The sequence below is a fragment of the Misgurnus anguillicaudatus genome, chromosome 11 (assembly GCF_027580225.2).
Source record: "Misgurnus anguillicaudatus chromosome 11, ASM2758022v2, whole genome shotgun sequence".
Classification (NCBI taxonomy): Eukaryota; Metazoa; Chordata; class Actinopteri; order Cypriniformes; family Cobitidae; genus Misgurnus; species Misgurnus anguillicaudatus.
The window spans coordinates 14,429,000-14,455,693 of NC_073347.2; the positions used below are offsets into that span (position 1 = coordinate 14,429,000).

The following is a 26,694-nucleotide window of genomic DNA, read 5'->3' on the forward strand; positions in this document are numbered from 1 at the left end:
GAATGGCTGGTTGCTAGGCATCCAGAGGTAAAAGGGGAGGGGAGATCAGGACTCTATCCAATGGGATGCTTGCTTCCACAGCAGCCAGGCATTTCAGGTTACCGCCAAACCAGATGGGGGGTCAACACCATCTCTCGCTCTCTCTCTCTCACACACACACATTACAATATTGTTTCAACTTTATCAAATTCTAAGCATGGTTAAACCAAATGTGTAACAATGTAGCCTACATACTAAAAATGAAATCAAAATAGCAGATTGCACAAAGAAATCTCATTACTGCAGCTAATGTTTGTTTTTCATGGTGCTTATGTACGCGTGTATATGCACAAATGCATAAGCGCATCGCTGCCAAATGCTCTTCCTCCAGGCTAGTCTATAGTCCCTAATGAGTATGAGTCTGTGATCTGTGTGTGCGCGTGTGTGTGTGTTACTTGTTTTACCCAATTTCCTTTGGGCCATGTCTCATTCTCTTCTGGGGTAAAGAGGTTCAAACAAACATCGCATCTTCCCACACACATACGCTCGCTCACTCTGAACAGTTGCGTTACTTTTAGCGTGCATTAACCACTTTAAATCCAGTTCAACTAGATACAACAGTCTTGTCTAAGCAAAATAGGTTTATTAGACTGCAGCTTTTTCACAAAAGTAACAGAATTTACTTGCAAAAATAAATATTTATCTATTACTATGGTTAAAAAAAGATTTTTTTATATTGATTATGGGCGGAATAATCAATAAATTTCCAGCCAAGTGCATAATGGCAAGATAAACCACCATGTAAACAACTGTCTACTTTGGTACATGGTTTGTTTCATTTAATAAGTATACAATGTGCATATGAGTATGTGCGATACCTCTGGTTTGCTGAGAGTAGAGGACACTAGACAGCCTGAGCCAACATCCAGGTCCCACTGCTTGCGTCCCTGGTTTAGAGGATCCAGCGCTGCGATTCTCCCATCCAAAGTGCTGATGACTACCAGAGCCCTGTCAATCACACAAGCACATATACAGGTCATTATACAATTCACTTAAGACTTGGCTATACTGTCTTTATCCTATTATCTAAACGTCATATGCAATTTTATGGCATGTTTAACTCTTTCCCTGCCAGCATTTTTTTTAAAAAGTTGCCAGCCAGCGCCAGCATTTTTCATGATTTTCATAAAAGTTTAATGCCTTCCAGAAAATGTTCTTCTTTAAATATATAAACAAACAATTTATCAAATAAAAGAACAGACCCTCTGCCTTTAAACAAACGGAAAAAAATGTAATCCTACCTTCATTGATTCTCTTTTTTTTATAATTCAAATATTTATTGAGTTTTCTTATTTTATAACAAAGAAAAGAAAAGAAAAAAAAACAACAACAACAACAGTGAGGATCAATGCAAATCTCTATAAACAGTTCAAATTACATTGTAGACATGTCAGTGCAAAAACTGTCCCATTGTTCCTTCATGGTTTCATTCGTACAATGTAGTCTTCCCAACATCTATTGGTTCTCTTTTAATATGAGTAGGTTTTTTCAAAAACACCCAATTTTGAGCAAAAAGCTGAGATAATTCCATTTTTGTGAAGGACTTTTGATAGAGATCAAATGCAGAGCGATCTTCAAAACATACACAGAGATCTTTCTCTTTCAAGTGAGGCGCTACTTCTGGGTTGTATAATTTGCGGTATTGCAGAAAGCCGGAAATTCTCGTCATTGGTAAGGAAGCATTTTCTCTTAATTGATGAGTTATCTCGTCAATGGCGGCGAAAGAGTTAATCGTTGTTGGGGTAACGCATTACAAGTAATGCGCATTATGTAACAATATTACTTTCCTGAAGTAACGAGTAAAGTATTACTTTATAAATGCACACGTTAATACTTGAGTTACTCTTTAAAAAAGTAATGCGAGTTACTTTTCAGTATAATTAATGTACGGAATTAAACTGAACGTAGACACATAGAATTACGCACTATGGGTGCGCGCTTGAGCAGAAACAGTTTGAGTTAGAAACTGAGAGGGCAGGCCAGAGCTTGACATTTTTGCGATGGAAATAGGCAATTTTTGAATGCAGAACTTCTCAGTCATAAAAAACACCTGTAAGGCCTGAAAGAGATCAAGCCTCAGCCAAGTAAGAAAAAGTAACGCAAAAGTAACGCAAGTATTGCTTTCCATGAAAAGTAACTAAGTAACGCAATTAGTTACTTTTTTGTGGAGTAACTTAATATTGTAATGCGTTACTTTTAAAAGTAACGTTCCCCAACACTGTGTATAATAACACAACATAGTCATGTAAGAATTATCATATCTTTAATACCTAATAATTAATCTCACTTTAATTATTTTTTGTAGTTGCCAAGCAAACAATAGTTCGAGAGCAGTGTAGCTAAAAATAATACCAATTTATTAGGGGTGTAACAGTACCGAAGGAATTCAGGTTTGGTTGCACATTTTATACAGTAGTTAACAGTGGACTTGTTTTACGTGCGAAACATATCAAAACTTCAAATGGAGTGGCGGACCACAAGTTTGTTTAGTGAACGCATTTTTCATTCCACTGCGCTACTTTTCCACTGTTTTTCTATGGAAGCACATGCTAGACGAACCTGTTCGCCGTTACACAAGAGTCCTGCATCTTTTGCAACATCTTGCAACAACACAAACGTTCCGAGTTTTAAGACATTGTGTCAAGTTTAAAGAATTTCAACTTTTGCAGGCAGCACAGCTCATGGTTTTGTTTATACAGGTGTTTCATTTTAAAAATGTAAACTGTTTACTATATGTTAAAAAACAGAACTAAACTGTTACTTAAAAACTGAGGCATGTACCAAACCGAGACTCTTGTGTACCTTTACACGTCTACAATATACACATTCATTTTTATAATGACAAATGGATGTTGACGAAATTGCTGACATGTAAACATTTATTTTACACACTAATCACTTAAAATTCACTTAAAAGTTCATTATCTATGTATAATGCAATTGTTAGATTTAGGAACTATTATACAGAGAAACAAACTATAATGTTTTGCGTAAAGATCAGCCTATTCTAACCATTTTATATTGGCCAATAAATAAAAAAATTATCCATTTTATTTTACACATAAATTTTACCATTTAATATATAAATTAATATATGTAATACATTTAATACATGTTCATGAAATAAAAAAGTCTTTGCAGTACACTTAATAGCTGAAGTGTCAGCAAAGGTCTTTTAGAGATGGACTGAGAATGAATTACTTTGATCAAGTCCAAGAAAATTAACTTATCCCTCCAGACATCAACACTGATGATGTTCGAATTTAAGGGCACCTCTGTTCTGCTCATCCCAATGCTCTGGACCAGCAGTGCTTGCTCTTCACTCCAATAGGATTGAAGATCATAAGATGCTATAGCACAGCACTCCTGATTGGCTGGAGGGCCCCTCCAAAAATATGAGAACTGATTGGTTGTTGCTAAGCAGTGGGCATTGTGAGAATGAATGAGGACACTTCCCACCCAGCCAAAAAAGTGATTGAGAAAAAAAACACTAAGTGAAGGAGGAACATGGGTGAGAATAAAAGGAGGAATAACAAATCCCATTTTCCGGATGAGATCAAAGTGTATTCCACAGGCTGCTTTACCTCAGGGAAGAAAAAAAAATTGGTGACTAAAACAGAGACAAAAGGGAAACTGCTGGTAGAAAAAAAAGTCTAATTCTGACATACACCATTCATTCGCTTTACCACCGCTGCTCGACACTCAACAGTTTATGTGAAAAAACTTCAAATTGTTTATACATTTCACATGAGAAAGAAACAAAGTTGAAAATGAAAACAACAACAAGAAAAGGTATTCCATTACACTTTATGCATTTTTTTCTTTTAGTTTGGGATCCCTTGCGTTTTTCCTCCATTTTATTTAGCTCACTTGAATTTAATTTTCAGCACACAAACACACTTAAGTGATCATCACTCACACTCACTATCTCTCGTCTTTCTCTCCGAGGAAGTCGAGAGGATCTCAATTCAGACCTGAAGTAAACAGACTGCATGGAAGAAAAAAAAAGCACAACTAGGGTATCTGAGGAGTTTGGTCCAATCACAAAAGGTTTTCCATCTCCCTCAGCCAATGAGGGCTTAGATGCGTTGCTGCACACTCAATCAGTAACCACTCCTTTAAAAAAACGCCAGCCAATGGACATAAAAAGCCCACTGTAACCATGCTACAGAGAGCAGCTCTTATCAACCAAGTGTGAGTTTGGGAGTACCACTAAAAACACACACAGAGAGTATATAGCCTAGATATATGGGGGCATGGGGAACACGTGGGCAAGTTGTGAACACAGAGGCACACCCCTGCAGAGAAGCTGCAGAGTCCACAAACAAGAGTAAAGCTGGGTACTTTCCAATGGGCTGAACCCTCAAACTCAAACACACCGCACCCACCTGATACAACAACTAGTATTAAAACACACAAGAAAGATACATAAGGATATGGAAAAGGTCATGGTTTTGAATCCTAGGAAACACTTACTGATTAAGTGTATACACTGAATGATCGGCATGTTTCCATCAAAACATAAAAATAGCAAGCAGAACTCAAGTAGAGCCATACGTGCTACAAAGGCAACTTGGTAAAAAATATGGACGTAGTGTCCGTGACATCACCCATAGGTTTCTGAAGATTGTTTCAGGGTTCCCACACCTTAGTTAACTTCAAATCAAGGACCTTTCAAGGACTTTCTAGGTCCAATACCCTCAAATTTAGTGACACATTTCAAGTGAGAGCAAGGTTACATCGTGTTACCTTTTAAGATGCATTGTTACAGTTCCCTTTCGAGGGAACTCGCGCTGCGTCACTGCGGTGACACTTTGGGGACACCTTCAGGGGTAAGTGCATCTGAATGATTATATAAAATTCAACCAATGGTGAGGCTTAACGACAAAGACAGGGTGACGCAAGGGCCAGGAAGTATATCGCTATCTGAAATATTGCCAAAGACGGCGTTACAGGGACGCAGGAAGTATGGCAAGGGAGACGCAGCGTCTCGTTCCATTATCAGTGAAAAACAGTTACATACGTAACCAGAGACGTTTTCATTTGTCAAACACAACTACGCAAAAAAAAAATTTTGGTTTGGATCAACATTCGCATACAGAATATATTATTAGCATTTAAAGCGAACAGTTTAGCATGTGTGATTAAAAAGCTAGAAATTTTATGATATTATCCTACACTACACAGGAAATAAGAATTTTTTTTCAGAAAACTTGCATAAAATAATAAAATGGATTCAAGCACTTTCAATGACCTGTATCTATGCATGTATATTTTCAAAAACTACCCAGGGCCTTGAATTTTTCCCCCCAGATTCACAAACTTTCAAGGACCTGTGGAAACCCTGTTGTTTTTGAAGCCAATAGTAGGCGGTAACTGCACGTAACCGCACATCACACACGGACATCCGAAAATTACTTACAAAAACATTTCACATCTCTCGCAGTTATCATGAAGGGCAAAATTAGCTTTATAGATCAAAAACACTTTTTGTACCAGGCTGTAAAAAAAAACTGCTCTAAAGATGGGCAGTTTAACATGGGGGTCTATGGGAATTGACTCCATTTTGGAGGCAGCCTCTAGCGGCCAGTCGATGAATTGCAGTTTAAGTCACTTCCGTATTGGCTTCATCAGAGAGATCGAAAGGTTGCCCCTTGGTTGTGCCACATAACCACCTTGGTTGTGCTTTATTTTCGAATAATTAAATGGCCCGTCATCAATTATTCCTTACTTAGTGCATTAATACTTTTTGCACAGCAAGGTGCACAAAACAGATTTATTAATAGGATATGAGCACATGTATTTGCAAAAAGAGAACAGAAAAAATGGAATACCAGTTTAAGAAAGTTTTAATGTTGTTATTGGTGTCCTTTATCATGCCAAGTTTTTCCTCCATGTATTGATTAAAGCATTTGTTCAGTGTGCATGTGTGTGAGAATCCTTAATCTGTCCTCTGACTCCATGTCACGTTCAGTCACGCCCAAACTGCTATCACCATGCAGAACTATAAGCCCTACTCCCATTTCGACTGACCTTGCAAATTCTGCCCATCTTTCATAGAGCACTATCTGTTTACAGAGAAACATCTTTAAAGCTTTTCCATTGTAGATTGTGATAATAAACAAAAAATAAACTTATTGATGCACACCTATAAGATTCTCAAAGAGTCAGAATAAAACAATCAAACTTGTGAGCACACAAAATGCACTCTCATGATAGCTAATTTCAAGCATCATTATTATGGTGACATAATAATTTAACTTCTCTTCAACTCATAATGATCATCCTCCTGTTACTATCTCTCTAACATACGCGGTGCAGAAAAATCAAAACTCCGTCACGTGGCATTTAGCTCTTCCTATTGGATGAGCTCTGGCCTTGATCTAGGTGGCTGATTTGTTGTTGCTAAGCAGTGAGGAACCAAACTACAAGACAGACAGTGATCTGGCAACTGGGTCCTAGTGCCTTCATTTTGGTGTCTCGATGTCTCCTCTCTACTTTCTCCCCTCATCTCCCCAAACTCTCTCTCTCTCTCTTTTTCTCTTCTGTGCCACACCTCTCTCATCTTCCAACCCATTGCTGCAGTGCAGTAAGGTGTGTCCTCTGCAATGAATCAAGTAACGGCTCACAAAAATTAAACCGTAAGCCGAGCAAAAAAATCAAAAACAAAATCAATCAACTCAAGTCCACAGTGAGCTCTGCTATTGACGTCCAGCTAAATGTAACATTGCTGTCTTGAAATGAATGAGATGTGAATCAGTGTATTTTTAACATTTAAGAAAAGTTACAAAGAATAACAGAGACTTGAAAAAAGTTCAAGCTTATCGGCTTCCAATAAAACACTGTTAAAATGCGAATGTTTATACAGAAATTCCAGGACACCAAAATAAAGTTGCATGGATGCAACCACGAATTATCACAAATAAGTGTTTTACTGTTGTTTCTACGTTGGGGTGATTTTTTTTTTTAGAAATCATGCAAAATGAAACTGACAGACTCTCCCTGGTTATCACAGAGATAAAAAAGAATACACAATAACAAGCACACAAATTATACCATTTTCTTACTGCTCTCTCTCACTTTTCCTTTGCTCCCAACTCAAATTCTGAGCACTTTTTCCATCTACTCCTCTAATTGGCCAACAAGTTTGCCAGCTCAGCTCTTCTGATTGGCTGTTGCTAAGCAGTAGGCAGTAGGAGCTAGACGTCTGGCAGAGTTTGCACCAGGCAATAGAGAGAGGCATCATTGCGAGTAGTGTGTGTGTGTGTGTATTTATGAGGGTGTGTAACAGCGAGGGCACCTCGAGCGAAGTGTTACTTCCAAAAGGTCCCCGAGGAATCACCACCAGTCCAAAAATACACACAGTGAGGCAAAGCTGAGCTACATTGGCTTATTGGCCATGCCTGGACCGTGATGGAACCACCAAACTAATTCACATCAACAAACAGAGCATGTAAAAAATTATTTTTTATATAATTATTACAATTCTATAAACGTAACCAGCAACAATCACTTGGGAGCACAGGGGCAAACCTGTTGCCCAACCTTTGCACAGGAGACTGGTGTTTTGTTGGTTTGCGGAGTGCAAAACCTTTATATTCTCTCGTGCCATTTTGAGTTCTTTTAAGTCTTTACTTTTAATTCAATTTCCCGCTCACTGAACTTAATGGACTGAACAATAGAGTGAGTTTATGAGAGTGTCTTTATCACCATCTCTGCTTTTGTTGTGAATACATCTCTCTTGGGTTTGACTCCCATTTGCCAGTCGACCATACTGTGCAACACATAAAACTGTCCCATGAGAACACCATCCCCCAGTAAAGCTGTTCCATGTTACGGGGAAGGCCTGAGGGTGTTGATTAACATCACAGTGTTACTAAGAAGTAAGCACCAAGGTTTGGTTCCTATTCTCCATCGATCCATGCATGTATGCGCAATACAAACGCATTAACACCAAAAGCTACACACCTGTCCATTTATTAATATTCAGCTTAAACACTGCACGTGAACGCGTGGGGAGGTTTGATATTGAGGATCGTGGGGGAAGACGCAGAGGTGTGTTTTACCTTGGCAGCAGGTGTGAAGGCAGCTGCTACTCTCACCCCAGCCGAGAAACTGAACCGATGCTGTGTTAAACACACTACACACTATTCCCTTGTGTGTGGATGACACATATAACTATGCCACCAGAAACAAAGACCAGCTCCACCTACCAGTGATGTATGACTACTGTCAAGACACAGTCCCAACAACTTCGCATAAAAACAGCACAGTACAGTCGCTGGTGTTTAAGGCAGATTTCAGACAGGCTATTTTCAAATCCTATTATTATCAGACTAAGATTAAGGCATCCCTGCATGGTTATGGTAAATATGCAGGCAATGCATTTAAATTAAACCAACATTTATTTTTCTCTTGTTAGTCGGGTTAATTGGGCCTTGAGGTTGGCATAGTAGCTGCAAGAATTTATAGTTATTTCATCCATAAAGTGCAAATAGGGGAGTTCTGCTTATTAGGTTGTAAATCTGTGATGATGTATCTGTGTGCTTTATGGCACAGGCACCCCATTCAATATAAAAGCCATAGAGGTGGCCGGCCAGAATCAGTTAAGTGCGAAGCTGTCACAATTATTAAGTAATCGTCTGATCGCGGTTGTTTGACCTAACCGTGTTTTTTTTTTCAGATAACCACAATTATTGCACACTTTTAGATATACAAGGGGATGTGCAGCAACCCTACATCCACCATTTGTACACTGCACTTACTGGAATGTTCAAATTATTTTCTCTATTTAAGTGATATCATCTTTGAATATTTATTGATCAGATTAATCAAAGCAATACTATTCTCATAACCTAGATTTAGTTTAGGTGCTTTACGGTGTTTTCTGCCATGTTTCATTTATAGTGATTGTCTCGTTATTAAAAAAAACTTCACATTTCTTAAAGGTGCAGTGTGTACATTTTAGCGGCATCTAGTGGTGAGATTATGAATTGCAACCAACGGCTCAGTCTAATGCTCACCTCTCGCTTTTGAAAAACATAGAGAAGCTACGGTAGCCGCTACCGGACAAACATGTAATCGTCGGAGACAACTTATTAAAAAAAGTTTGTCCGTTAAGGGCTTTTGTAGAAACATGGCAGCACAAAATGGCGACTTCCATGTAAGGGGACCCTCAGTGTATTTAGGTAAAAACATCTTATTCTAAGGTAATAAACACATAACGGTTCATTATGAAAGGTCTTTATACACCCCTGACAATACAGTTTTGTATATTATTTTGCATTTCTGTCAAGAAATCCTTCTAAAAATTACACACTGCAGCTTTAAAGATATGCGTTTTCTTGACTGAATAAATTAATATTTGAAGAGATCGGATGCAAAACCTTCTAAGTCAGGGGTGTCAAACATACGTCCCACGGGTCGAACACGGCCTACAAAAGGTGTCCAATCCAGCCCGCATGATGATTTATCATTAAATATTAAATGCATATTTTTAAAGTCCTTTTCAGGCGGGACGCGGCAGTCATGTGTGTCTAGTTTAAATAGGAGACACGCGAAAAGCAGCAAAACACAAAGTTTTACAGGCAGAGTGTAGAAGGAACTCACGTGGTCCTCGTGCACACAAACATTCTGCAGGCATGGCTCTTCACGGCAGATGCTGAGAAAAACCGGCAGCCGTGCACCGGTTGCGGTAGGTACCATGTTTAAAACTGCCATAAATTAGTTTCTGCCTTAAACCGTGACAGACACACGCGACGAACAGTAGTGGGTTTCTTGCAAATGTTGTGGCTTGTCGAGACTCACACACAAACATCTTGAAATGAGAGTAGCAACTGCCCCAAAACTGGTGGTGTTGATCAGGTGGTTAAATACAGAGAGGATAATGTAAAAGCTTAATCTGTAATTCTGTTAAGGTTCCATACAGAATAAGTTAAAATAAGGCTTTCAACCCAAGACGAAAGGTTTTTGCAGATGTAAATTTGTGTGTGTGCGTGTTTTATTGTACAGTATGAGTATGTTAATGTTTCTGACGACTTATGAAATTTAGTTTTCACAGAGTCGTGAATTTTTCTGATTTTCTTACTAATTCTTTTGTAGTTGGTTTATGTAATATCAACACAATTTTCAGGACACTAAGGTTTGAAAAAGTTATCCGGACCTCATATGGTGACGTTATTTACCATCCAGCCCTCAACCTAAAATGAGTATGACACCCAATGGACACAAGTGCATCGTTTTTTGTAAATTAGCATTTTTATCACGCTCTTATGTTTTCTTTCAGTAATTTCACTTTAATGCCTGTGAAATGGTTATTTGTCAGTAATTGAAAACACAAATGTAACTTTGCTCATTTCATTGTAATTTGACAAATTTGACTGTCTTTACTGCAAAACCCTCTAAGTACATGCAAGCTTTGTGGTAAAAACTTCCACTTCTAAAAAAAAATCCACTTCTTTGGACAAGACATAGTAAACAATAAACAAAATCATTGAAAGTGTAACTAGATACATTGCAAAGGATGAAGTGTAAAAATGACCAAAAAACCTGAACCACTGTGATCTATGTCAGTGGTTCCCAAACTTTTTCAGCGTGCGGCCCCCCTTGTGTACAGTGCATTTTTTTGCAGCCCCCCGAAAGATTTATGACAAAAACAGTTTTAAAATGTAATATTTTCATTAAACAAAACATAAAATTATACCTAGTAGTGCTGTTGGTTAGTTGGCTTATTGTTTTTTAGGTTTAATTACACCGAATTCATTATACATTAATGTATTTTATAAAATGTCATAAAACTGTGGCCCCCCTGGCACCATCTTGCGGCCCCCAGTTTGAAAACCACTGATCTATGTGACTGCCACAGGTCCAAGTACTTACAAGGGACACAAGTTTGAATGTATTCCACGTCATTTTGAATGTCGTCATTTATCCAATTGCTTTTTTTATGCAGTTAGAGGAAAAGTGCACAAAGTCAACGTGGCATTTAGCGGATTCTGACAACAATGTGGTATTTCTGAATGACACAAAACCGGGATTAAGCGGATTTGAAGCAAAGGCATTTGATGATATTGTTTGAATGTTCTCTGCATGTATTCTATTTTCATTATCTCATTTGACAGAGGTGCCATTCAACATTTTTGTTAAATAATCAAAATAATCTGTGTCAATTACTTAATGAAGCATAGAAAAAATATGTATGCCAATAAATCTTCATAATTGTCAAAACCCCAAACAATTGGCATAATCTTAATTATTTATTAAACAATTATTCATCAGGCAAATTTTAGCATTGTGACGCAACTAGTTAGGTGTACAATAAACCTGCGATATGAATGGCATTATGAAAGTACATTATACAATTATCAGCAGTAACAAGAGTAAGGTTAAACCCAGCGTTTTTGCACCCTTGAAGTGCACTTCGGGAAGGGGATGTCACTCCAAATAAAAATAAAATTAAATTGTTTTTTTTTATTGCTCTATTCGCCATGTGTATTTTTATCAGCCACACTATGAGACACTATTGCGCAACTCCATCTAGACAGTTTACACATCAGGAGTTCTCATCTTCGAAGGGAATAGGGATGACCACTTCCAAGGAATTTGCCCCAAGTGTCGGTCTCTTTAACTCATTAATGTTTTACACAGATATTGCATTATTCATTCTGATTTCAAAAAGTAAGGTTTGTAAAAAAATAAATAAAATATTTTAATAAATAAATACATTAAAATGTTACATACATAAATACATTTTATAGTACTGACTCATTCAAGTAGATGCCAAATAAAACTTAAGCTGTATGCATTATCAATAAAACTAACAAGTGTAATCTACTCAAATCCAAATTAAGTTAAATTATTCAGATTTGGCAAAAAAGTTCCTCATGATTCCGATTTTAGCGCAACCATGATCAGAGTGCTGTGAGATGTCTACACTACACTCAGAAAGTCTCGCAGTAACTCTGATTCTTTGAAGTTTTTCTTGTCACCTGATTTGTCAAGCTGCAGATTGTTCTCGACAAATCACTATATTGTTGCTTTGCTATTAACTTGTCTGTAGCCTGTAAATACTGAGATTCTATCTGAGCATCCCAAATTCCCGACAAACTGTAACAAAAAATGGGTGCGCCACTTGTCACTGTGACTTGTACAACATGGCGATGGCAGGAGTGCAGTGTGTGACAGATTTTTACTGCAGGGGACCAAAACATCTGTTCTCTGCAATCTTATCAAGTCCACTGACATTTGTGTATCCACCCAACTTATTCACCCAAACAACATTCAATGAGGAAAGAAGTTGAAAACAACAGTAAGAAAGATAAACATTGATACAAAAATGTTAAATATATATATTTTTTTCCAGAATATTGTGCTTAATAAATTAGGGGAACAAAACATCTAATTTAAAGGATCATAAAAAGACTCAATTTCCTACTTCCAAAGCTAAAACTCACTGGACCGGTATCTCCCAGTCGACATTGATTTTTTGTAAGGTGGGGCAGAGGGCTCGGATGCGGTACCATATTAACATCCCTGTACACTGATCTAAACGACTCATTCTCGTTAAAAACAAAACATCCGGAAAGTTGATGCGTCGCCCAGCCTCGTGCACTTCAAAGCACGCGAGGAGTAGCGGTTCTGCGCCAAACTCCGCCGCAGACTAACAGACAGAAACCGCCTCAACAACTCAAGCATAGAGAATTCATAAATGAATAAAAAATTCGTCTACAGACAGGTGACACTTAACAAAAGCAATAAAATGACAAGTGTGTTATCATTTGAGGTTACTTAACCTTACCTTTAAACTTGACTGAAAGGTGTTTACTAACTGATGCTGTCTACATGCAGATCACGCCCACATTCTCAAAACACTGCAGTAGTTTGCAAATGAAACACAACTGAGTGCAACAGCACTTAAGAAGTTATAAACTCCAGAAAAACTTAGTTTATTGGGACAAGTTAAGTAATTCAGCACCATTTAGACCAGTCTAAACTGTCATGTGCTACGCTTCGTTGAACAGCGCTTCCTATTCACAACACACTTTCCACCCCATTCAAAATTGAGACAGGCAAGTAACTTATTCTACACTTAACATTACCCTTTAAATTCATTCGTGTCTCCACACTAACAGATTTTGCCACGTTATCAGATCCTTACAAACTTAACTAAAAGTAGCCATGTTATGAATGACAGAATGTTTGTAATGAACGGACTGCAATGAATGAAGAGCATTAAATTATGCGTTTAAAAATACAAAGTTTCAGACATAAAGCGACTGCCAAGTTGATTTAAATCGCTGATGTAACATTTATTCTGTTTTCTGGCCCAAAAGGGAGGGCTTGAGATCGCGACCATATCTGGAAAATCCGCCCAGCACGAACTCAATCTCAGCAACACGCAAACTTCACTGAAGTTGAATAAAACGACGATAGTCAACAGTGGCGATGGACAAACACGTCAACAACCACACAAAATAAAAACTTCCGGAACAGTTAAGCGTGAAATGTTTGAGAAGATGCCTACCTTCTTCGCTGACGGAAGTTTGTGTCGCGGTCTCCAGACGGTTCTTCGCTGTCTCCGCTCGAGCCGTACTCGTCGTCCTCAACGGTCACTTCTCCAATGTTGGGGGCTCCACCGACGTTGTCCAGTGCCTGCTCCATAACGGCAGCATCTTCTGCCGCCTCTGTTTTTGGCGTCGGGGGCGCTTCGGGTTCCCTCTCTGAGAGAGACTGACTTTGCAAAGTGCCCGTTAGCGTTCTCAAAATAAGCAACAGCAGCAGGGATGTGCACACGTTTCCAAGCTGAAACCCCCTTTCCATTGGGACAAGTGGCACATGAGGAGTTAGGCAATCACATACCAAAACGCGTGGTAAATTTTAAAAACTAGACTATAAAAGGCGTTGTATAAGTAAAGGCTGTTTGATATCTTTCTGTTGTTCTCTTAGCGTAAACACGCACTCCTCAGCACCATGTTATTCCCTTTATACTTGACGTTAGCCGTGCCGTGGTAACGTCAAGCCCCGCCCTGTATCCAAACGCCTATTGGCTGCGAATGACACACGCTCGCATGTAGATCCATGCAGTGTGCGCTGATAGGTGCGAGCGCTTGTCAATCTGTATGGCTCGTCTACTAAGCAGATTTTGATTGGGTCATCCAACGGTCTTTTTAAGATCAGTCAGTTGACGTGGTCTGCCCCCAAGGCGCTCAGATTATTGGGCGTTGACCTTGTCACTCAGAAATGGAGGCGGGAGCTAAGGAAACTTCAACAAGAAGCAAGGCGGGTAAATCCCGCCTTCTAAATAAAGCTTTAACCAATAAAATGAAAGCACAGTCCTCAAGTTGTTTTTATTGGTATATTTACGGAAGCCGCGAAAGTATGTTTGTCTACCCATTGGTCTGACAGTCTGTCTATCAAGGTCAGTGCGTCTGTGACTTCTTTAAAGGGCGACGCAAAACTACTTTAAATCTGATAGGTTAAAAAGTACAAGGATGGAAATAACGACGTGGCTGTTTGTTTGCTGACAGCAGAGATCACGTTGACATTTCCATTTCCGGGCATGTGAAGACACTAAAAACTCCATATTTTGTACAAAACAAAAGTATAGCATTCTTCTGTAGTTATCCATTTAACTTATACCGTGATTTAGACATGTGTAAACATGGCAATTGGTACACCTGATCGGGATATATAAAAAGTTTAACACTCGTGTTTGACTTACGTTTAGGGATTTCTGTCGATCCAAACATCGTAATCCAAGTTTACTACAATACTTTTTCAGTAGCAATAAATATTGACGAAGAAAATCAATATGGTGCCACCTTGTGGTACTTTAAAGTAATTTCTTAAAGGAAACAACTTCTTGTTGATCTGTTCACCCCATGGCCATTCAGTAAAGTGGTGAAATTTTTCTTCAATAGAGCAGTAAAGATTTTTAGGCAAAGCCGTAGTCCTCCGTGATTCATAAAACACAAGTGCACAGGTTACACTACTTTGAGAGTCACAAAACCAGAAACAGGCAATACAAAATCAATCCCCATGACTCTTTGCAATATATTGAAATCATAAAGTATAAAACGATTTCAGCTAAAAATCTTTGTTACCTACATCTTGGAAGGCCCGGGTGGGTAAATAAACATAAAATATTCAATATTTTGGAACACTGTCCCTTTAACAAATATATGCCATAAATAACCACTAACCCAGTGGATCTCAGCTTAAAATTTGAATTTAACAAAACATTAAATTATACAATTTAGTGCTGTTGGTTGGTAGCTTTTTTGAGGTGTGAATATACATAATTTATAATAAATTATTGTATTTTATATGATGTCATAAAAATAGGGCCCCCTGGCAACATTTCAGGCCCCCATTAAGGAAAACGTGAAAAAAAATAGGAATGAGTGATATAATTTATTGGTCCTGTTTTAATACGGAGTTTCAGAGCAAAACATTAAAGAATTAATTCTGTATCATAGGCAAAGTGGATATTAGCTGGTTTTTGAAGTATTATTGCACCCAAAACTCACAGTGAACTCTGTGGAGAGTCTCCATTAACAAAGACCAACACATGATGAAAGATAAGGCCTGCTGGATTTCAGCTGAACCATAAACGCATTACTTTATCATCCTCATATACACTGTCTCCACAGGCACAAATTATACAAAAACAAAATCAATACCGAGTACCATTTCACCTCTTCAAAAAGTAAAGTATACCCAGGAGTGGAATGCTCTGAAATGATTGATAACTAAACAAAACTAACCATTGTGTACAGGCAAAGGCCACAGGTTATGTTTGGATCAAACATGAGGAAATTTGAGCAATTACAGCAATCACAAACAACAGAATAAGCTGATGTGACTGTGAAAGCTGTATTTTAAACCCTTTAAAGGCATGTACTTGAAGGCCAGGAGCTATACTAAAGCTGTTTTATGAAAATGTGGCACAGATGCATGAATACACGACAACACTGATGATGGAGCATGACTATATAAAGTGGTATATAAGGCCAATAATAAACATCTAGAGCATCACCACAGACTCCAGGTCATCATAGGCTTGTCAATGCAGAGAGTATGAGAGAAAAGTGGTCTGAGGAAGTAATGTTGCGAAAGCATGTAAAATCTACACATTTCATGTACACACCAAATGTCCAGATCAGACACCTTCCACAGGACACTGTTGGTTTCTGTACCATTAAACTGTAAGGAAGAGCTGCCCGAGTCTATATTTAAATGGCACTTGAGGTGCGCAGGCTGGTCTCTCACATAAGACGAGAGAGTTTCTTCTTAGTTGACAGGAGCATCTCTAACCTTGACATTTCCATCCTCCATACCAAAATAGACCCTCTCAGCCATTCCCACAAACAACCCTGTCTCCACCACACCTGAACAAGATATATATAGAGAGAGACATATTCAGTATGTGCTTAAAAATACAATTATTTATATTTTTCCACATAGAACAATAGTAAACTCATAACTTATTTTAAAAGCAGAATGATTTAGTATAGCCATTAACTCACAGTGAGCAACTAACTTAAAATCACAACTGGAAATAGAAAGACGATTCCTTAAGAATTTGCTTTATTGTTATGCTTTAATATTCTTTTTATATGTACTGACCTGGGATCATCTTAATGGCTGTGTTGACCTCTTTCCAGTTCTGAGCCTTCTCAAACTTCCAATCCAAGATGAAGTTACTATTATCAGTAACCACAGGACCCTAAGGTTAGATTTTGTAGAGGAGGACAGTATTTGGGGTGTAAAGGTACACAAAAATCACGGTTCAGTGCGTACCTCGGTTTTGAGGCCATGGTTCGGTTCATTTTTCGGTACAGTAAAGGAAAATGCAAACATTAGACTGCGGGTTGTTTATTACTATAAACTTTTTTTAACACTTTGTTTACACTTTTTAAACACTTTTTTATGAAAATATAATAATATATACTTTTAAAAAAAATACTGCTGCAAAATTCTCCACTTAATAACATACTGTTTTACATAATTTTATAACAGTAGGTTAATATTTTCTTAACCTTCTCTTAAACTATTTCTACTAAAACCTTGAATTAAACTATCAAATTCAATTCCTGAATACATTTATGAACTATTAGCCTAACCAAAAAAATATTCTGTTTTGATTTATTTTGGATTTTTTAAGTCACAGTATTGAATTGGTTATGTACCATCTCTGTATAAAAATAATATTACTGCTCTATGTGTAACTGCATATCAAGCAACATGATGATATACTTATTATACACTCATATTGTGATGTGCGAGTTGCATACATAGCCATCTTTTATCTTTTGCACGTTTCTTCTAGTCTTTGCTTGAGTTGCCAATGTAATCTGTGTGAACTAAAACTAACACTGTGCTCTTAAACGAAGGAACCCCTCCGCAGCTGAGTAAGGGGCCAGTCACACAAAAAGCGCTTTAAACGCTTGCAAACGCAAGGCGCGACGCACTGCCTTTTTTAAAAAAGAGCAGTGCGACGCGGCTTTTCTTATTGCTAAGCAACCACCAAGTCAGCTGTCTTGTCAATCAGATATTGAAGCGTGAGCGCTCTTTTGCTGTTAACTGTCATATTAGCAGAAACTTTAAAAAGAAACGCTTGCTCTGACCTTGTTTGAGTGTGAGAGGTGCACAAACACACAGAAGAGAGTGAGCGAGTAGAGTCCGGTTCTTCAAAGCAATTGTAAAGTTCCCTCACCACAATGTAAGGCCCGCCTCTACCCTCATTCGATTGGACAATGGAAAGATGCGAATAACGTCTGGCACTTCTCCGCTCTCATCGCTCCTTCAAAAACGCGTGCGCGGCAGGCGGCAAAAAAAACGCAAGGTGCTCGGCGCGCATAAACAGCGCGCAAACGCACCCTGCCCATAGAATATCATTCAAAAAAGGTGCCTGCAACTGCCATAAACGCTTTTGGTGTGACTGGCCCCTAACAGCCGAGTAAGCCCGGGTTACAGCTCTTCTCTGTCCCGACCAGATTAACTGATCGCATTGTGAGAATGATATGATTGACGTGAGGTGCAGATGAAAAATCTGATCACGCATTCCGTTATTCTCGCGTGTCACAGAAAGCACGTCTCATAATTGCGTAGCAACGAAAGACCTGCAACCTCTCACGGACTTTTGAAAAAGAACAAAACAGCGCGTTGAAACGTGTTTAACACGCACTTTTAGACGCGACGCATAAACGTTTACATCAATAATCAAACGAATATAAGTAAATAAAAATCTTTCTGCAGGCCAAATTATGTTATATGTTAGACAGAAGACTTGCGCTGAACGCGGAGACTTCCGCCACTTAATATGTTCGATTGGAAACACAAAAATTGACCTATGTTCCGCACACAAAAGATTGCATTTGGCCATTCGGTGCACGTGCACTGTGCCGAAAGCCCTGTACCGAAACAGTCCGGTACGAATACCCGTACCGTTACACCCCTATATTTTCTATTGTGTAGAACACACTGCTCATTGTAGAGGAGGTCAAGATATATCGGCCGATGATGCTTGCTATGCTTTTGGATGTAGCGGCATTTCGTAATTTATTGAAAACCAGAGGGCGCTCTTGTGGAGAAACTCAATATGCGCTGTAGACGAAGAACCATACACACGCAGCTATGGCCCAGTCCCAAATGGCACACTCTGGACTTGTGGTCCTCCTCTGAGTCCACTCTTTGATGACATCATAGAGTCCAGACTTAAGGGACCCTTGATGCGAGTCCACGTGGGTGCACCAGATTCATGTTTTGGGACAGACTCGAGCGTCACGCCGGAAATAGGTAGAGAAGTTGCCCGTCAGTGTGAACTCCTCCCTTTTGTCGTTGGATTGGTCTGATTGCTCTTGCACAAGGACTTCTGGGTTGGTAAAGCCGGAGACCGCATCAAGGTGGCAAAGGGGGCGCTGATGAGCACACTTTTAAAGCGTGAAAATGTAAGATGGACACCCTACGGACTCGTAGACTAAGCGAGCACTAGGGCTGGGTACCGAACGTCGATACTTTTATGGTATCAAACGAAAAACTCCGATACTTTGAGTATCGAAAAATTATTTCTCTTTCGGTGCCAAATTTCGGTTCCAAAAAAAGCCAAGGGGCTGTGTCTGTGTAAGCCTGTACTTGCGTGTAAGGACCTAAAGCGCTGGCGATTGGCTGTCCATCACGTGACGGGGAGGTTTCTGAAGATACCCGCAGTCACCCAACACAAGTGTAGAAAGGATGCAATATGAGAAATATACAGAAAGGCTTTGTGATAGTTTAACCAATTGAGTGAGCGCACGTATGGCCGTGCTGTCTCCGTGAACCAAAACTGCGTTTTTCCTAAACTGATGAGGGGTTTCAATTTAAAGCACGCACGCAGCCCGTGTCTCTCAATGCTTGTTACTCGCGTCTACCACAACAGTCTCAGACAAGGTGTTTAAACTTGACCCACGCGCGCAGCTTGTCTCTCAATGCTTATGAAATACTTGCGCCTGTCTCTCCACATCGCAAGACTTCATGCCCTCATCTCCCAAAATGGACGATGCTTTTAAAACTTTTTTTTTACAGTCTATCGTTAAACCTTGACGCACACGCGCAGCCCAACACAAGTCGTACTCGTTATTTAAAACTAAATTCCGTTTAACTGGTTTGCTAATTTCACGAATGAAATGACATTGAACTCATTTTCTACTCATTTTATAATATTTAGATAATTATGAAGTTGAGTATTACAGTTCATTGTTTACAAAAAACAAACATGCATACAAATCTTCCCAGTAAAACTCACCCATTTAAATATTTTTACTTTTTGTCAAAGTTGCAGCTATAATGAACCCACTTATTTAAATACTGTTAGTCCAAGCTAAATACCATTTTACATTTCATAAAATAAAGCAGTGTTAATTATATTCTTAAATTTCTTTATTTTTGTTTCCTTATTTTCATAAAAAACAGACAAGTGTGTCTGCTGGCGCACCCCTATCCAAAAGGACAACCAGTTTTATTAATAATGTTACCCTGAGTGAAAAGTGTTACCAGAATTTGTTTTAAATAAAAGTTTTGTGTTTAATGTATTTTAAACATATGGTATCGAAAAAAGTATCGTTAGGAACCGGGTTAAGGTCCTTTATTAGTGGTTGGATAGTGCCGATTAAGGGGCGGTATTATCCCCTTCTGACATCACAAAGGGAGCCAAATTTCAATAGACTATTTTTTCACACGTTTGCAGAGAACGGTTTACCAAAACGGAGTTACTGGATCACATTTTCTAGGTTCATAGAAGCACTCAGGATTATAGCACTTACACGTGGAAAAAGTCAGATTTTCATGTATTGTCCCCTTTAAGCTTATAATAATAATAATAATAATAAATTAAAATAATAATAATAATAATAAGCAAATTAAATAAAACGAATGCATCTTGGTGAGGCCAAATAAGCAATCATACCGCTTTACTGACAGCCATCCTCAGCACAGCCTCTCCTCCAAACCTGCTGGCAATGGCTCTGGACACAGGCACATACGCCATGGGAATGACCTCCACTGGTACACCTTTCTTCCACTGCTCACCCAGAGTCTTCGAGTCCTTTCTGCACACATAAGAAATGACATGACTACACATCACCCCAGTGCACCCTAATGTACAGAGTCAGACTAGTGGTTAACATTTAATGATATACTTGCTCACATAATTAAAACAAATCACAGTCCGGCTTATAATACAAAATGACTTAACATACCTATAGTCTGCAATGACAAAGAAATGCTTGGCACAACCAGCCACAATCTTCTCCTGGGCCAAACATCCCCTATTTTGCAGGAGCAAAGAAAATATGACTTTAATTTTTAAGTGATAAAACATTACAAAAATTCAGTAACAAAATAATCAATAGCTTTAAAAAAAGCACATTATGTTTTTTCTTTGGTTATTTAAACCAGAAGTTTTCAATATGTTGCACAGTATGATAAGGTGGGTCGCGCAAAGTCGCTTGGAGTTCAGTTCAACTAATGACAAGCAATGACAATGATTTTGATGATATAATATAAGGTATATTTAATATTAATGTTACTACTCCCTTAGAGATTTTACTAATTTAAGAAGATCACTGTTCTGCTGCTTTCAGCAAATAACAAAATATAATTTGGGTTTATATTGTAAACAGATGTGTACAGCATTCTACTGTATGTGTAGATTTTAATTTGTCCATCCTTACATTTTATTGAGGGAAAGCCTTGTGGAATACCGATTATTGTTTGATGCACCCCTAAACTTCAAGGGATTTAAAAAGAGGTTTTATTCAAACTCACCCTCCTCCCTTTATTAGAGTCAAAGCATCATCAACCTCATCAGCTCCATCAATCGCTACATCCAACTGAAAGACAGAAAAACACACCCCACTTTCAATACACCTTTACTACTGCAAAACAAAGCATTTTGGTAAAGTACCACATCATATATTTAGCTTCTTTAACTCATGTTTTAAGGTCGGTAAGCCGTGCATTCAACCTTGGCTCTTGTAACTGAAAATTCAGACTGCCAATCCCACAAAATGGTCCATCTCTTCCTTTCTCTGGCCTGACTCACCTCAGGATGTCTGTCTAAATCTGATAGGGTAAGACCATGCTTCAGAATCAACTGCCGGGCCTGAATCAACAACACAATTAAAATAAGAGAGTTAGTTAAGTTTTGAAATGCAATATTAGATGTTTAACTATTACACAGGTGGTTTAGACTGACCTGGAATGAAGTGGGGACACACACAATGTTCAGCTTCTCCTGCCTTACCCTCTCAGCTGGATGAAAAATGTCATTCTTTAGTAAATGTCATGGGCAACAGCTATAATGGGGCCGTGCATGAGTGGAATATCATTATTTATACTGCATGTCTTACCCAGTCTGTCCACAGCATAGACAATAGTTGAGCCACTGCCCACCCCAACAACCTGGTTGTTCTGTATATGAGAAGAAAAAAGCAGATACAATAGCAAGCACAGGTCAGATGTGAGAAATATCCAAAGTTCAAACTTCCACCCTGTACTGATGGTTTAAGTTAAAAAATAATTCAGCTCACCACTTGTGTGTTACAATCAATTATCATCAGCATGAAAGTGTGTGTTTGAGTGTGTCTTACACAAACATAGGCACTTTTTCAGTATATTCCACAATCTGATTTTGCTTCAAAATTTAACTGATTTTACTTTTCTTGTTTTGCAAAGATTACATTACAAAATATTTTTAGAGGGGTGGTAAATATATTGTATAAAATATATTTGTATAAGATATCAAATATATAGCAATGTATCAGTTTAATCAGAAATGTACCTGGTTCGTGACAACACTGTCAGTGCATGCTTAAATGGTTCACCCCAAAAATTATATTTGCTCTATTTACTCACCCACACGCCATCCCAGATGCATGAATTCATTACATGTTTTCTTTCACAAATGTATTATTTGCGTAGTATTATTTATTTGTGTTTAACTGGGGACAGGAAGTCGTACACATCTGGGATGGCATGGTGAGTAAAACATGAATTTTCATTTTTGGGTGACCTTTTCCTTAAAGAATAAATAGAAGGTGTGGTGTGAATGACATATTTCTGTGTGTATTATTTATTTTCAATCAAGCTGTAACCGTTTTAAATTACACATCAAAAAGTGTTTATATTTATACAAGTGTAATATATTTGTATTTAAGATACATACAATGCTAGCTAGCCGAATCACAGGACTTTTTGTGAAAAATATAAATTTTAATGTGAGTGCAAGAAGTATAATACGGTAATTCTAGGCATTTGTTGGCCAGAAGACATTTTGCAAGACTTTTTTAAGATGTAAAATAAATATTTGGTGTCCCCAGAGTATGTATGTGAAGTTCTGGGTGAAAATACCATCTAGATAATTTATTATAGCATGTTAAAATTGCCACTTTGTAGGTGTGAGCAACAATGTGCCATTAAATGCAAATGAGCGGATCTATGCACTAAATGGCAGGGCCGTTTCAATAACCTATGTTTTTACATGCTTGCAGAGAATACTTTACGAAAAGTTACCGGGCTGTTTATTTTTCAAATTTTCTAGGTACTGATACTGATAGAGTATAAGATAGCTTGCACCCCAAAGCTTTTACGCCGGTGGCCAGCGTATGATTTCTATTGTTTTCTATGGAAGCGCGGCACTTTTTTAAAAAGCCAGCAGCTGGGTTTTTAAACGCTGAGAGGCCGTCAGGCCGGTGCTCTGCGTTTTTTCTGCGCTCAGTGCCGAGAGTTGAAAAATTTTAAATATGTATAATTCTCTTACAAAATCGCATTAATAACCCTTAAAAGGCCTTTATTTATTCCCCTGGAGCCGTGTGGATTACTTTTGTGAAAGATGGACACACATTCTTTGGAAAGGACCCCATATTCATTTATTATAAAGATTGGAAGAGCTAGGACATTTTCAAAAAATATCTGAATGAATATGTGAATAAGGATGGACATATGTAACTCGGGTGGCTTCAGGGTGAGTAGATCAAATTTTTATTTTTGGCCAAACTATCCCTTTAATGATAATGAACAGTACATTTCTTTTTTTGACTGTTCTTATAGTAATGTTTTTGGTCTGGTATGAGTGGCTTACAAATTGTTACAATTGTTCTGATATCTCTAAAAATTATATTTTTTGGTACACTAATGTGAGATAAACAAATTCAATTTCTACTGAATAATTTGTTTATAATGGGAAAATGTTACATTTATAAATATAAATATGAAAATAACACAAGTATTTTCTTTTTCTTTTTTATAAGAATTTTGTGTTTAACGTTACTGTAAATATTTAAAGAATAAGTCCATTTTCTTTAAAAAAAAAAAAAATCCAGATAATTTACTCACCACCATGTCATCCAAAATGTTGATGTCTTTCTTTGTTCAGTCGAGAAGAAATTATGTTTTTTGAGGAAAATATTCCAGGACTTTTCTCATTTTAATGGACTTTAATGGACCCCAACACTTAACAGTTTTAATGCAGTTTAAAATTGCAGTTTCAAAGGTCATTTTTGACAAGAAAAATTTTAAATATGCACTTTTAAACCACAACTTCTCATCTTCCTCCGGTCCTGTGACACGCCAGCGCGACCTCACGCAATACGTCATCACGTCAAGAGGTCACGGAGGACGTATGCGAAACTACGCCCCAGTGTTTACAAGTGTGGAGAAAGAGGAACGTTCTGACATAGCTGTATGTTGAATGATACTAATTAATGTCTTTGTGTCAGTATATTGTTTAAAATGGTCCGCAAATGTGCGTTTCAAATGTGTAACACGTGACCTTTCCACCGCATTATGCAATTACGTGAGGTCGCGCTGGCGCGTCACAGGACCGGAGGAAGAAGAGAAGTTGTGGTTTAAAAGGGCATATTTTTTATTTTTCTTGTCAAAAATGACAATCGTTTCGCTAGATAAGACCCGTATGCCTCGTTTGAGATCGTTTGAAGTCCTTTGAAACTGCAATTTTAAACTGCATTAAAACTGTTAAGTGTTGGGGTCCATTAAAATGAGAACAATCCTGGAATGTTCTCCTCAAAAAAACACAAGTTCCTTTCGACCGAACAAAGAAAGACATCAACTTTTGGATGACATGGTGGTGAGTAAATTATCTGGATTTTTTTAAGAAAATAGACTAATCCTTTAAGAAGAGTAAAATTTAAAAGTGGAAGGTTATTTAACCTGTTGAAGAACTTTAAACTTTTAGAAGATCTTGATGTCTAAGTTTTTATTATGATTATTATTATCTTATGTATGTATTTATTTATTATTGTATCTGTCTTTTATTTACTCCTTAAAACTGTGCTTTGTTCGTTGAGACTGTTATCTTACTTTATATTATAATTTTGCTTTATTGTAATTGGCTGTTAATGCACAATAAAACAATGCTAGCTAGCTTTAGCAAGGTAAAAAGTCTCTGCCTACTTAATTATAAATGTGCTAATCACTCAACGTTTAATTTCATCAGCTTTACCATCTTTATATCACATAGCTTACCGCATGTTTAGGCAATCTGGAGTTCAACTCTTTCTCCTCCTCAGCACAGCAGAGCAACACTGCTAACGTTAGCGGACTTTCTCTTTTATCTATTTGACCGAATCTGAGATACCTAGCCAGCATCCTTAAATCTATATCGTCCCAGCAGATAGGTTTTAAAAACAGTTAACGTTAGTCAAGGTAAACTGAACTAAAACATCAGAATGCCATGTCGCGACAGTAACGTTATTTTAGCCATATTGTGTCATCAATATCATGTTGCGTAAAGTGTTAGATGTGTACACTGAACGCTGACTATATAAATGTATGACAAGGACACAGTCTCACCTGTATATGGTTGTCGACCGCAGCAAAAGCTGCTCGTTTTTTCGCCTCTTCAGCCATGAGAGAGCTGTGCCGCGCGCTGCTTTCACACACGTGCCTCCGCGTGGGTAAATGTGTGTGTTTCCCTGACACAGAGAGGAGGAGATATCTGCTGCCGATCACTGCAAACTCAACCCACCTCCTCATCACCAGCAAGCCTGAGATGAAAACTGAATTTGGACCACAAGTGACTGAATAATGATGGTATAATAACACTGGTGGTCAGAAGGTGTTTTTATAGTGGGAGTGTATTGCTGGAGCCAATAGCACAGCGGTGTGGAGAAATACAGGGAGCAATCTACTGTACAAGTTTATTACGTTATACTCAACATGACCACTAGTGGGCAGCTAACGTCTACTTTTTATTACCTTCTTGCATAGTAAATATTTAAAGGAATAGTTCACCCAAAAATAAACATTCTCTCGAGTTGTGTCTGTGTCTAAAATGACATATGATACACTATGCACTAAAATTATCATCTATATACCATCTACTGTATGAATTGAAATTGTGTGGGGAAAGTATCATCTCAACTAGGAAACGTAAAGTTTTTAAAGAGCACCTATTTCATTGCTAAAAAACAACGTTATTTTGTGTATTTGGTATAATACAAGGTGTACGTGTGGTTTATGGTTCAAAAAACACATTATTTTCTACATAACATACATTTTTGTAGCTCAAGATTTCACTCTCTTCCTGAAACGCACGGATTTGAAAACCTCCGTGTCCCTGATTGGTCAGCTAATCTGTACATTGCGATTAGCCTGAATATCTCTGAATTCAACAGGAAATGTGACACTCCTTACCATGTTTGAAAGATTCGGTTGGTAACAGGAGTTAACTTACAGGCTGTGAGTCCTAAGCGGGAGGAAGTAAACTGTTGCCTACAATCTGTGTGTTTGTTGAAGTTCAAGAAAAGAGATTGATGTTGGAGACGATAACTTGCATCATCATTTACGTTGGGGTTTGTACCTTTTGCATATCGTTAACATGTACTAATACACACTTACACACCAAAGGAAATGTAAAAACGTGAATCGGACAATAGGTGCTTTTTAAGTAACCAGAAGTAAAAGCGGTTTTAGGGATGATGTCAAAGGCACAACACATTGAAATCAGTGTTATCTGTTTTGCCCAACATGACCTCAGTTCAGCGTCTTTATGGGTGAACTTTGCTCACTCCTGTCCTGATAGGCCCTCCTCACTTCTGCTACATAAGCAAAACTGCATCCAGCATTCCACACTTCACTTCCCAGTTGAATAGGCTTAAC

The 26,694-nt window shown here is 38.1% G+C and overlaps 2 protein-coding genes across 2 annotated transcripts in view; both read right to left on the minus strand.

Moving 5' to 3' along the window:
• eif2ak3 (eukaryotic translation initiation factor 2-alpha kinase 3) overlaps window positions 1–14,086 on the minus strand; it is a 38,770-nt gene extending 24,684 nt beyond the window's left edge. The window contains exons 1-2 of the mRNA XM_055170065.2: window positions 13,562–14,086; window positions 858–987 (exon numbers count right to left, since the gene is read on the minus strand). Of these exons, the coding sequence (XP_055026040.2) occupies window positions 858–987; window positions 13,562–13,857 (426 nt within the window). The 5' untranslated portion in view covers window positions 13,858–14,086. The remainder of the gene's footprint in view (window positions 1–857; window positions 988–13,561) is intronic.
• A 1,345-nt stretch (window positions 14,087–15,431) lies between these two features.
• On the minus strand, window positions 15,432–25,648 carry rpia (ribose 5-phosphate isomerase A (ribose 5-phosphate epimerase)). Its single transcript, XM_055170832.2, has 9 exons — window positions 25,387–25,648; window positions 21,927–21,987; window positions 21,773–21,828; window positions 21,620–21,679; window positions 21,343–21,407; window positions 20,775–20,843; window positions 20,483–20,624; window positions 16,666–16,765; window positions 15,432–16,427 (listed from the first exon to the last, which is right to left on the minus strand). Exons 1-9 carry the CDS (start codon window positions 25,567–25,569, stop codon window positions 16,330–16,332), a joined length of 834 nt encoding a protein of 277 aa, XP_055026807.1. The 5' UTR covers window positions 25,570–25,648; the 3' UTR covers window positions 15,432–16,329.
• Window positions 25,649–26,694: the final 1,046 nt, after the last annotated feature.